Source organism: Brachyistius frenatus, unplaced genomic scaffold (assembly GCF_029030835.1).
Source record: "Brachyistius frenatus isolate BFR_SWC_R1_liver_20210118 unplaced genomic scaffold, ASM2903083v1 Contig_35, whole genome shotgun sequence".
NCBI lineage: Eukaryota > Metazoa > Chordata > Actinopteri > Embiotocidae > Brachyistius > Brachyistius frenatus.
In genome coordinates this window covers 2,332,501-2,345,526 of record NW_027210634.1, presented here as the reverse complement: position 1 = coordinate 2,345,526, position 13,026 = coordinate 2,332,501, and the positions used below count along the sequence as shown (strand labels likewise).

The window sequence follows — 13,026 nt, the reverse complement described above, 5'->3', positions numbered from 1 at the left end:
GAAGATAAGTGACAGTTAGGGCTTAAAGTAATTTATTCATCATAGCCTTGGGTGCAGCTTTGAAGGGGGAACAGGCTCTAACAAGAGAGGGGAAAAAAAAAACATACCATTTTCTTGGACCGACTTGTTAATATCTTACTGTAAAGTCAAATCTATTTTGTTTTTAAGGCAGCAGAGATTCTACCGCTTTTGCTGTTTGTACTTTGGCCTCACGGATGTGCTATGAAATGAATGAATTAAGCCATAATGGATGTATCAGAATACAGCGGCACTTTTGACTTCCATCTGCACACTTTTACTAATCAGAGCTGACGTCATTGCAGCTGGGTGAACCCTGCCTTGTTAATTATTAAGAGACCCACATTGCACATTAGCAATTAGATAATCACCCCAAGCATTATCTTTGAACATGGAGATAGCATTATAGATTTACATTCCACTTGGTCTGGAACCTCTGCGGGTTTAAACACTCCCGAAAACATGGTTTATAAATATCTAAATATCCTTAACTGAGAAAGCAAAACATCTTTATGCATGATTAATGAGGAATTCAGCACTTAAAAACTACTGCAAAAATCCTGATTGGTGCACAAAAGTCACCTTTTCCATTTGGAAAAAGGAGAAAATATGTACATGCATTGGTGTCCATTAGTATTACAGGTACAGTATATGTTAGTACAGAGGTTTTCAAAGTGTGTCACTGGTCTACATGATGTCAACTACAGCAAATGTATGATGTAAATGGGACACGAAGGAACCTTTGTGTAAAAAAAATATAGTATAACATGAAAAAATTAACAGCAATATATTTCATAATGCATAATTATATTTTATGTTAGGCACATTTTGGTGGATAATTATTAAAACTTCAGTTCACATAAACTTAGGGATTTGGTAGATATAAACAGGAAGTCAAATTGATTTAGCTGGATGCAACGAATTGAGCTATGTTATTTAGCCTATACTTGTTTACATTTTGGCATATTGGCATGGAAACTGTGAGTCACACTGTATCTAAAAGGGTTTATAACTTCTGCATATTCAAATTTCAATCGCCTCCTAGGGGGAATTGCAGCTTCCTGTTTTTAGATGTGCCTCTCTTGTTTAAAAACCACAGTATTAGAAGTTGTCACGTAATGCATTTTATTAACACATCCTGCCAAATTTGTTTAGCTAATTACAAAATAATTACATACATACTCCATTGGGAAACAATATCCACTTTTCTTAAGAACTGTTGCAGTGACCCCTCACTGTGAGGTTTTGACCTTCCTCCTCCGGTTCAAGGGGCTGCAGTCACCTTTTATCGTCAGTTTAAATGATAGCGATCGAGACAGACGAAATGTCTCCATATCTGCCAGACACCATGTATTGCTCTGGCAAGACTTGCTTACTCAGGATAATGCTCTGGATTATTGATTAACAGTCTTGAGTATTTACAGTGTGCACATTTGTGCGGGGCAGCATCACTCATGTGAGTTGGTACTTCAATGGTCTGACTTCAGGTTGGAGGTTGAAGTTGTTTTCAGTGTGGCTCATTGGACTGTTTGTCACAGGGGTCAGATTTTCATTCAGCTGCACAGTGTTGTGACCACGTGTTCGTTACTGTTATTGACATGTTAGAAGCTGGTTCGTGAGTTTTGAATGTTTGATTTTCCTCCCACTCCCAAACATTTCTTAGACCTGTAGATCTCTGCCTGCTCTTCCTTTCGTTTGAGTTTACCAGAAAAAAATGTCCTGTGCCAGTCTGACGAGCACAGGTGGAAATGTACAGAAAGTCTGAGAGATTTTTACCTGCAAACTTGCGTATAAATCAGCTGTTTACCGAAGAAAAACACAGGCTGGATGTGATGCTTGTTTCACCAAAGTCTCCTCTGGGTTGAGCTTGTTTTATTTTATTTTATTAGTTGCCACCCCCTCTCAGTTAATTTGTCCACCACAGTTCATTCGACCCTCTCTTAAACCAGTTGAAATAATTAGATAATCTGAGTTTAAATCAACATGCACAGATGCTAATCCTGATGGTGCAGATTGTGAATTACAAACTGCAGTGTTCAGAGATTTACAAATACAAAACACGTCATCAATTTTCAAATTTTCAGCTCAAGTGATGAAGGATGCCTCATTTAGTTATTTCCCTGTTGCGTCGTCTCCTCTTATTATCCTTATCTCCTTGTGTATTTGCGGGATGTTTAAGCTCATTTATGGAAGTGAGATTTTCAGCAGATCCATATGGAAACACATGATAATGTCCTTGTGTAATCTGTTTGTGATTGGACCACCCAGGAGGTATGTTAACGCCGGGTATGAACCGGACCTGCCATGTATGTACCTTTGGAACAGTTGACTGTGGACAGACATCCAAAGACAAGCCTGACATTCCCAGGTTGTTCTCACTGTAATTGCCTTCAGTCGAAGCTAAAGTATTTATTTAAAGGTTAACCGGCCTCGTTCAGGAGAGGACGTTGGGTAAATCTCAGACAATGACTCATGATGAAGATAACGCTGTGAACCTGCTTCCAGGAACGTTACGGTTTTCAAAAAACAGATTTGAGCTGGTCTGTGGATTCACTCGGCCGTGATTGTATCTTATCTGAAAAGACAGTGGAGATCTCTTTGTTTTGAGGCATGAAATGTGATTGAAACATCAAGGCCAAGCGCTGGAGGATGACACGCAGATTATTTATATTTTATAGATGGAGAAAAATGAAAAAAAAAAAAAAACTTCAAACGCACTCGACAGAAAGTCGAAAGTGTGGCTCACTGCTGAAATATTTGTTTTATAAAGTTGCACCACGGTGGCTGAATGAAATGAGGATCGTTTTGTGGTCTGATTTCAGCATAACATGTATGTCACTGTTCATGACAAGCTTGCTGATACTTTGCAGGAGGGGGGTAAATGATGGACTTTGGTCCCTAATTACTTCCCTGAGATCTCTTTCTCAGAGTTGCTCATCGATGCCTCTGATATATCTGTTAATATTTAACAGGGTGCTGTGCAATGCCAGAGCCTCTGCTCCCTCTATCAGGGTTTTCTTAGATAAGCCATCTGAACCCGTTGCCTTATCTTTAAACCTCATCCTTTACAGCTCTGTAACCGGCGTGGCTGCATTACAGTCTGTGCACCTGACCTGAAAGAGGAAGAATTTCTCTTCAAGAAGAACTGCACAAGAAAAAGTGTAGGAAGTAACCATTTTTACATTCACCATGCCTCTCAGTCTTGTGACTTTGCTTTGGCCGGCAGACGCTGATAGAAATAGATAAATGTTTCACTGCAACTGCTTCAAGCAAGATTACTTGCATAAGCTGAAGTACTGGGCCATGTTCATGCTTTATAATATCTCAAACCCACCGTATCTCACCGATGCAGGAGTCCATCAACATCGCCGCCCCGTGATGTAACCCGCCAGGAGCGTGTAATAATTCCACCTGAACCAATAATGCCACTCACTACATGTATATGTATATACATACCCCCGTTTTTGAAATGTTTGTGGCGGTGAAGTAGCAACGGCGTGTTTATCGATCCAAACTGAGTCACTTTTCACCAGGAACAAGGGCAGAGCAGCTGCGTTTACTCGTGACTGTGAGCACTTTTTCATTCTTGCACAACTTGTGTTGCTTCACGTTGCTGGTGGAGAGCTGCACAGCATGCACGGCTACCTGTGAATTGTATTGTTGTTGTAGTAATATAGTTTGTGTTTGTGTTTGTATCAGATCTAATACAAATGATCAATTAAAAAACTGCAGACATACCGTGCTACGAGCAAATTTGAGTAAAAAGTAAATCGTAAAATTTACAAAGTATCCTTGCAGCATGAGAAGTAAAAAAGAGCTCATGGAGGGATTCGACAATCAATTCTATACAATGTTTACAAACTACGGCTGGACACAAAATAGGGTAGTTTGAGGCCAAATACAGGCATTTTAGTACATTATAGAAGTACATTTGTACATACGTGATGTGTAACAATTCAGCTTTATAAGTACTAAGCAGTACTAAGTAATAAGCTAAAAAAATAATAATTCTAAAAACAGATTTAAATTCAGTCAAAACTACTATGAATTCAATCTACTTTAGTTGGACAATGAAGAGTATGTCTGAATATGCAAAGTATGATAAGCTTACTAAATATGATATAAAAGAAGTAGAAACAATGATTATCAATTAAATCTATGAGATTAAATCTACAGTTTTTCCCCTTACATCGTAAAAGCTTCAGTATTTTTCTGATTGTTCGTGGTAACTTTCCATCGCCGCAGATGAAAACTCGTCGGGTCAGTCGATCAAATTCTGATGAGAAATTTCCAAGTTGATGTCGTGTTCTAGTTTTGATGCGTGTCTGGTATGACAGTCATGTCCGAAGATGTTGCGCGAGACAAGGTGAAAGCTTTCAGCTGTCTGTCAAAAAAGAAAACCAGTTTATTTAACTGTCTGTAATTCTTCATTATGCTGCCAGCCAAAACTCAAACTTGTGTTGCGATCCAAATCAAAGAGCCTGGAAGACTATACTGAGTAATGTCAAAAGTTTTACTTTTTTTTTCATGTTTTGGACGACGTGACTTTTTTGTTCTTTTTTCGGACAAAATGCAAGAGTATGACTTTTTTTTATCACTTTTCGGAGGACATGACTTTTACATCATATTGCGGTCGACATGCTATAGAATGACTTTTTTTCACATTTCGGATGACAAGTTCAACTGCTGTTCACATGGAACCCTTCTCAACGTCGGCCTTCAAAGTTCTCGTTTGAATATTTGCTACTACCACCAAAATCTGCAGGGTTAGGGACTGTTTTTCACATTTTGGACGGTATGACTTTCATTTCATATTTACATGTTATAGTATGACATTTTTTATCATATTTCGGGGGACATGCTATAGTATGACTTTTTTATCATATTTCAGACGACATGCTATAGTATGACTTTTTTTTTAATCATATTTCAGACGACATGCTATAGTATGACTTTTTTTTAATCATATTTCAGACGACATGCTATAGTATGACTTTTTTGTCATATTTCAGACATGCTATAGTATGACTTTTTTGTCATATTTCAGACGACATGCTATAGTATGACTTTTTTTTAATCATATTTCAGACGACATGCTATAGTATGACTTTTTTGTCATATTTCAGACATGCTATTGTATGACTTTTTTGTCATATTTTAGACGACATGCTATAGTATGACTTTTTTTAATTTATCATATTTCAGACGACATGCTATAGTATGACTTTTTTTTAATCATATTTCAGACGACATGCTATAGTATGACTTTTTTTTAATCATATTTCAGACATGCTATAGTATGACTTTTTTGTCATATTTCAGACGACATGTTATAGTATGACTTTTGCATCATTTTTTATCGTATTTCGGACGACTTTTCTGAATTATAACCTGAATAGGTGGCGTTGGATTCCTGTTAAAGTCCCTCCTGACTATGACGCTACTTTATATCAAGAGTTTACACCTTACAGTTACTGAGAAAATCGAAGGCAAAGTTCACTTTTTTCGCATTTTGATATCGAAATTTCCTAATTTAAAATATTCATTAAAAATAACTATAACAATATCATGACTGGATTCTCATTCAGGAGAATCTCGACTATGACCCTGAGTAATATCAAAAGTTTGACTTTCTTTTTTTTTCATATTTTCGACATGTATGACCTTTTTTTTTTTTTTTTATTTATTTTTTTTTTATCATATTTCGGATGACAAGTTCAACTTCGGCCTTCAAAGTTCTCATTTGAATATTTGCTACTGACACCAAAATCTGCAGGGTTAAGGGTTAGGGCTGGGGACTGTTTTTCACATTTTGAATGACATCCTATAGCATGACTTTCACGTCATATTTCGGGCGACATCGAGGTGACTGTATTGTATCCTCACAGCGAAAAGGTTCATGGTTCGAATCCAGGCCTTTGTTTGCAGAATTTGCATGTTCTCCCTGTGCCTGCGTGGGTTTTCTCCGTTTACTCCGACCATCCAACAACATGCACCTCAGGTTAATTGGCGTCCAAATTCCCCTTTGGTGTGAATGAGAGCGTGCGTGGTCTTTATTTCTGTCTGTCTGGAAGTGTTGGTCCTGTGACGAACAGGGTGTACCCTGCCTTCGCCCAAAATGATCTGGGATAGGCTGCGGCCAGTTTGGACGGCATAATATAGAATGACGTTTCTCTGACAAATATATATAAATAGAATCACAGCAGGGTCACAGTGGTGGCAAACATCACCTGGACCTCCACAATGTCGATATCATTGTTACGCCCTTGTTCGAGACCAACTGACCAACCAACAGAGCCATGTCGCTAATACATTACTTTTAATTCAACAATAAAACTAAAAAGAGAGACACATTTCTTAAAAAGAAGTGTTTTATTTCATTTTTAACAAAGCCCATTACAGATTTTAAGCAAAACTGGGGAACACTGGCAAATCTCAATCCTATCATCATGTTTGGGACACCAACAAAAAAGAGGAGCTTCAAATAATGATAAAAAAAAAAGACATCTAAAATAATCATACAACCCAGAATTGGGGAAAAATAATGTTGCATGTTGTCCAAAAATTGACTAAGGGAAACAAAAAAGTTCATGCCAGTAGCTGTCAGGGATGTAAATAAAATCAGACTTCTAGTAAAATAAATCTCAAATACGACAGATGTTGCATTAATGACACCTGTTAACTGCTTTGAAAGAACCAATAAAATCTAAAATAAATGACAGTTCCTGTCAGTGTGCTAAAAAAATTAAATCTCATGAATAATTTGGTTAAATACAACTATAACACTTTTGAACTCTGCCGTGTGTACCGTTGTTTGTTGAAGCCGTTCCGCCTCGGGGAATTGTAAATAATATGCAAGAAATATATATATATATATATTTTTTTCGGTGGTTGCCTGTTATTACACTTAGACCTTCTCCAAGGATAAAAGTTGTGCCAAAGATGGAGATAATTAAAAGCCAAATTAAACATGCCAATGAAAATGGAAGCAACAATTGAAATTTAATTTTGTTAATGTTGTTTTTGTTTTTTTTTACATCTAATTTGTTACATACTAAAAACTGTATTAATGGCTGAATTTAAAATTTGCAATTTTTCTTGTCAGATTTCGGGATGACATATAGGTAGTTCTGGTGATCAAACTGATCGTTTGCGTCATGGACTTGTAAACGCTAAAGATGGGGAAAGAAAATAGCTTTGAACTGTGGCTATTTTTGTTTTGTTTAGGATTCCACTGGCACGTGTTGTCCTCTGAAATATGAAATTGCTGACTATCTGAAATGAGCCGATCCACCCATGTAAACACAGTGATTTTCTGATACAGAAAAATACTAAGTGTACAATGTATATTGATCTTTAATAACAATATCCATCAGTTGAAAGCATCAGTCTGCTTCGATATATTCTCATATGGGAACATATATATATTTTATAACAAAATAAATCTATACTGTTGTTTTTGTGGTGATAAGGGTCCATTCTCTGAGTGCTCAAACTTTCTTTGTCCATTTCAACAAAGAACTGCATGTCGGCGTCGCTGTCGGAAATAGTACTCGTGACTGAAGCAGCTCAAACACTCAAAAGGCTGTGCCTGAGAAGAACATTAGTTTGAAGCAAAAAAAAAAAAGAAAAAAAAAAGACTAATAAAATACTCATCTTTTCCATCTTTATAGCAGTTGTTAAAGTAATTTATAATAAAGTGTATGTTTCTATTATTATCTTTAAAAAAAAATCATAAGCATTTTTTTACTATCTTGGCATTTTGACACAAAATATCCTCTTGGATATGTACACAGGAAAAGATACTTTTCAAGCAATAAAACAAGCTTATATTGTGGGGTTGCAACAGAATAAAACAATTCTGAAGTAAATTTTGCTACATTATCAGCTGATCCATGGTCTGCTACTGAACCGTTAACACAGTGTGCTACACAGATCCCCCAACGTCACACAGTTTCCTGATTCAATGAGTTTTGGTCACATGGACACACACACACACACACACTCTCTCTCGCAGCCACACACACCCACACTCGCAGACAACACACACAACGTGAAAGGAAGAAGAAGAAGAAAAGAAAAAAAAAAAAAAAAGTGGAAAAAGAAAAGTGGCCGGTGAGTTCAGATCCATTTAGAAGGTTTATCTGCTGCGATTCGACATTCCGGCTGGTAAAGCTTCGAAAAAAGAACAAGCACCATAAGGAAAAGGCCTCAAAATGTCCTCCGCTGGGGGAGTTCAGCAGTGTCCGCTTGATTCTGTACTCCCACAAAAAGCAAAAAGAGAAATAAATCTACATTCAGACTCGCCTCAGGCTTGTGGTCAGGCAAAGTCACTGAAATGTTTCAGGCTTTAATTGCATCTTTCCCCCCTCCCCCCCCCACTTCCGATTTCAAGTCTTGAGTTTTTCGCCATCGGAGCCTCGTTTCAAAACACGGGAGTCCAGGACGTGTCTCTTAACTCCCGTGAGGCCGTAAAAATCTTTGAAGTCCGTGTGGGGGTACGTCCGGGGTCCCTCACCGTCTCTGCTGAGCGTAAACCGGGTACGCTAGCGTCACATTCAGAGAGTCATTGTGCTGGACCAAAGACGTGTGCTGGTAGTGAAGTACGAGTTCTTTTAAGGAGCTGTACAGGTTATACGGCTCGGCGAAGCCGAAACCTGAGGGGGTCTTGTTGATGACGCAGTGCTTCACCTCTCCGTCCACACTGCAACACAAGAGGGACAAACGTCACAAACCTGTCCGGCGCCTGCAGGAAATCAACGCGCTCGATCAACCTCTAAATGACCCGTTTACGATTTAGAAAGTCGGTCTTGTAAAAAATACAACGCTGAAATTAGGTTTTGCGTGCGGTGGTTAGATTTCCAGGTCGTATCGGATACTGAAAAATGTCTTTGTAACGTGCTACGATTGCGTAACAGGAGATACAAAAAAAAAAAAAATATTCTTAAGCTTTGTCTTTTTTTTTGGGGGTCAAATTCTCTTCATTTTGTTTCCTCACTTAGCTGCAGTGTAAAGATTGTTGCAGAAAAAAAAAGAAAAGACAATTTACTTTGAAGTCTTTCAATTAGCTTCGTGAACTTTGAAATATTACGTTTTTTTTTTTAGTTTTTTTTTAGCACAAAACCAGGATTTCTTGGAGCAATAATTATTACAGCGAAGCCAAAAGGAAGCGCGTCGTTTTAAGAGCGAGTTGGAAAAACCCCCGTATTCACTGATACGTACACAACGCTGCAGGCGTAGCATCCCGCTTTGCTGCTGTCTCGAACCAGGAATGTTCCGTCTCTCTTGCCCTGGAGGAGAGCCTCCGCCTGTAGTCGGTTGATGTTGCCCAGCTTCCAGGACCGCTCGTCGTGATGAGGAAGGTCTTCATCGTCGTCCACCATCGAGTATTGACTTTAAAAAAAAAAAAAAAAAAAAAAGAAAAAAGTAATGTAAGTTTTGAGGCGGAAAAACAAAACCAAAAAAAAAAAGTGCATTTTCTGTTGATGTTCATTTTGTTTTTGAACTCACTCTTCCGTGTTCTCGTTCTTGATTCCGAGCCACTCGTTGAGTTTCTTCTGTCGGACTCCCTTCTGGGTCAACCACCTGCAAACGGAGAGGACGCGTGAGAAACCGATTTGGGTTTCCCCCACCGAGGGAAGGTCGCGGTGGGAGGAGGAGGAGCAGCAGCGAGTCGCCGCCGGTGTACTTACATGAGATACTGGTCTCTGGTCTTGCGGAGCTGGATGAGGTCGGGCTTGATGCTGTTCATCCTCTTGTCGATCTCCCTGTAGTCCGCCGCCTGCTTCTTCAGATCCTCCTCCAGCCGGCGCTTGCTGTCTACGATTTCACTAATCCTCGATTTCAGCTTCTCGTAGTTGCCCATGATCCTGCAAACAACAAGGAAGACGTTTTCAACGTCAATCAATCGTTTTATTAGCAGCTGTTGTTGTTTTGGAAAGATTGTCTCGTAAAACACGTTTACCTGATAATTATTAACATTATTGATATTATTTTATTTTTTTTTAAAAGGTGAAAAGGGTGAAAGAATAACAGTAAAAATAACTTAAAGGTACAAACTGCGTAAATAATACAAAACTCGAAAGAAAAAAATAAACAATAAAAAAAACAACTAGAAACTGAACTGAGGAGCAGCTAAAAGGAATCATTTTGGATTACGTAATTGTTTTTCTAAATGAGGATGAATCCAAGATTTCCAACTTTTCCTGTTCTGGTCTCAAAACAAAAGTCCAGTTTCTCCATCGCACAAACATCGTGGATCACATTAAGTCGGTCCTCGACTGTTGGAAGCGATCTGTCGTCATCCAGTTTCTCGCGAGAACTTTCTTGCTCGCTTATCCGCAAAATATTAAACATACAGTTAAGCCCAAGTAAAAATGTTCATGTCTCGTGAATTAAAAAAAAAAAAAAAAAAGTATATTCATCGTCGGTAAACGACTTCAACAAGTGGCAAAACATCGGAAGACGTGGAAATAGTTCACGTTTCCATTTATAATCTCTCGCACAATGTCTTACCGTCCTGTTTCACTTGGTTATGCCAGAAGTAAAATTGGAAAAAAACCCCACAAAAGGTCACTAACAAATAAGAAAACACCTCTACGTAAGAGAGGGAGTCCCCAACAACAAGAAGCAAGTCAATACCTGAAATTAAAATAGAAAATTACAGATTTTGATTGTGCAGCTACAGTATATCAAAGTTTTGGCCAAATTCACGAGACATGAAAATTTGACAACGGGCATGACTGAATTTTGGGGTTTAGCTGTAACGCGTCTTGTTTTCAGGACCCTGGACAGCGTCCGGTCTCGAGGTACGATGTCCCGAAACAAGTTTGCTTGGTCATTTCAAAGCGTGGTCCAACTCTCACCTCTGGATCTCCTTGTCGTTGCCTTCCCGCCTGAACTTCTCGATGTACTCCTTGCTGTACCGCTCTTGCGTTTGACACTGCTCCTCGAATATCTTGATAGTTTCGTTGAAAGCCTCGATCGCCGTCCGCTTCATTTGGATTTCCTGCGGGGGGGGGGGGGGGGAAGCACAGCGTTAGCGTTCCGGCGCTCGGATGCCGCGGCGACGCTTTTCTCTTTTCTTTCGCGGCGGGCGGCGCTCACCTGCGACGTTCTGGTGTACTCTTCGTACAGACGGTCGTACTCTTTGTTCTTCTCCTGGTACTGCTGGTGGTACTCGCACAGCTTCCTCCCCACGGCTTCGATGTTGTCTTCTTTCACCACCTGATCCTGAAAGAAAGAGTCACGCGGGGAAGCTGCAGTTACGCGGCTTTACGTCGGGCGCTGTCGACGCGCGACCGGAGCCGGCTTTCTTTTACCTGCTGGTGTTTGGAGACGGGGTACAGCAGCTTGACGTCCAGCTTGGGGTTGTACTGAGCCAGCGACTCGTTGCGATAGTGGTTGATGAGCTCGACGACCGAGCTGAAGGTCAGCGGGTCCGAGAAGCCGTACTTCCCGTCCCGGTGGAATATCTTAATAAGCTTGTTGTTGCCTCCTTTCCTGTAGACCGCAAAAAAAAAAAAAACAACAACAACGCGAGTTAAAACCAACTGCCGAGAGGGGACCGCGGAGGGTCGGACGCGAGGAGGTCGTTTCAAAAGCGAAAAGCGCGAGCGGCCCACCTCAGAGTCAGAGTGTAGTCCCCGTGCATCTTGGTGGAGGCGTCTCGCACCAGGAACGTCCCGTCCGCCGTGTCCCGCAGCTTCTCGTTGACCTCCTCCCGCGAGATGTCGCCCCAGTACCACTCGGCGTCCTGCAGAGCCATGTTGTTGTTCATACCGTTGTTAATCACAGACGCGGCGGGCTTCGGCGGCTTCGGAGGTAGAGCTGCAGGAGGGGAGGAGAGGAGAGGAGCGGACGCAGAATGTAAATAGGTTGGAGCGTCCGGGGGTGCTCGCGTTTACATCGAGCTGCCGCCGAGCACCAATCAAACAGTCGGCGCGTCACAGCGGATTAAAAAAAAAAAAAAAAAAAAAAACCAAACAGCTGACCTTCTTTGAAGCATAAAAAAAAAGAAATCACAAAAAAAACCCACCAAATCCGACGTCCATGACTGTTTTAATTTATTTGACTGTTCAAACAGAATCGCGCGCACACACACACACACACACACACACACACACACACACACACACACACACAGGCTCTCACCCATCCTTTTCCCATTGATTAATGAAGGGATGGAAAAAAAAACCCGCTGCTCCCCCCGTAACCAAACACCCCCCCCCACCCGCTCACCAAACCGAGAGGCGGTAACAACCCGACAGTGGGAGGAGAAATGAAGCGTGAGTCAGGGAGAATGAATTTCATTCAAGAAGGAAGAAGAAGAAGAAGAAGAAAAAAAGAAGAGCTTTCTAAAAGTATTCCGTGCTGCAAATAAAGCAGTGTCGCCTCATTAACACGCAGGGACCAAAAAAAAAAACAACAAAAAAAAAAAATGCACACAGGATTTTGGGGATTTCTTTCAACTAGAAAGCAGGTAAACAAAAGGTAAAAATACAAAAGTGGCATATTTGACAAATAAATAGGACACGCTGTCAAAAAAAAACAAACAACGAAATGCAACTATCGGTAAGATTCACCTTCAGGCTTTCAACAGCACAGATTCTGTTCCACGTATTTGCGATCAGTAAATCAACTAAACGGAGAGAAGAAAAAAAAAAAAAAGTCTTAAATCTGCAGCGGCTGCTTCTCCCGCCGACACTTTCGATTTGAAGCCAGCGGCGGAGCCACGAAGGTTATTTTTAACCCACAGACTCTGCACTGCCGCTGCATTAACACACCTTCCGCCGCACAACTTTGAAAACCGACCGTTCACCTGCCGGACGTCGGGACACGACAGACCGCATCCGATCTGTGCAACAACAAAAAGACAAACAACCCCGCAGCCCTCCGACTCGAACGCAACTAACTGCACATGGTTCGCAGTCCGTCAGCGAGCCGCCTGACTTCCAAACACGATCACATCTCATCTCCAGATTTACGCGCAATCTCTTAATTCCCAAA

General features: G+C 40.5%; 1 protein-coding gene across 3 annotated transcripts in view; it reads right to left on the bottom strand.

Moving 5' to 3' along the window:
- Window positions 1–6,371: 6,371 nt before the first annotated feature.
- Window positions 6,372–13,026, bottom strand: part of pik3r1 (phosphoinositide-3-kinase, regulatory subunit 1 (alpha)) — a 25,117-nt gene continuing 18,462 nt past the window's right edge. For all 3 annotated transcript variants that reach the window (XM_069700905.1, XM_069700907.1, XM_069700908.1), the window contains 8 exons: window positions 11,643–11,847; window positions 11,340–11,520; window positions 11,125–11,250; window positions 10,884–11,026; window positions 9,711–9,887; window positions 9,529–9,603; window positions 9,241–9,411; window positions 6,372–8,722 (listed from right to left, as the gene is read on the bottom strand). In XM_069700905.1, coding sequence (XP_069557006.1) covers window positions 8,533–8,722; window positions 9,241–9,411; window positions 9,529–9,603; window positions 9,711–9,887; window positions 10,884–11,026; window positions 11,125–11,250; window positions 11,340–11,520; window positions 11,643–11,847 — 1,268 coding nt within the window. In that variant the 3' untranslated portion in view covers window positions 6,372–8,532. The remainder of the gene's footprint in view (window positions 8,723–9,240; window positions 9,412–9,528; window positions 9,604–9,710; window positions 9,888–10,883; window positions 11,027–11,124; window positions 11,251–11,339; window positions 11,521–11,642; window positions 11,848–13,026) is intronic.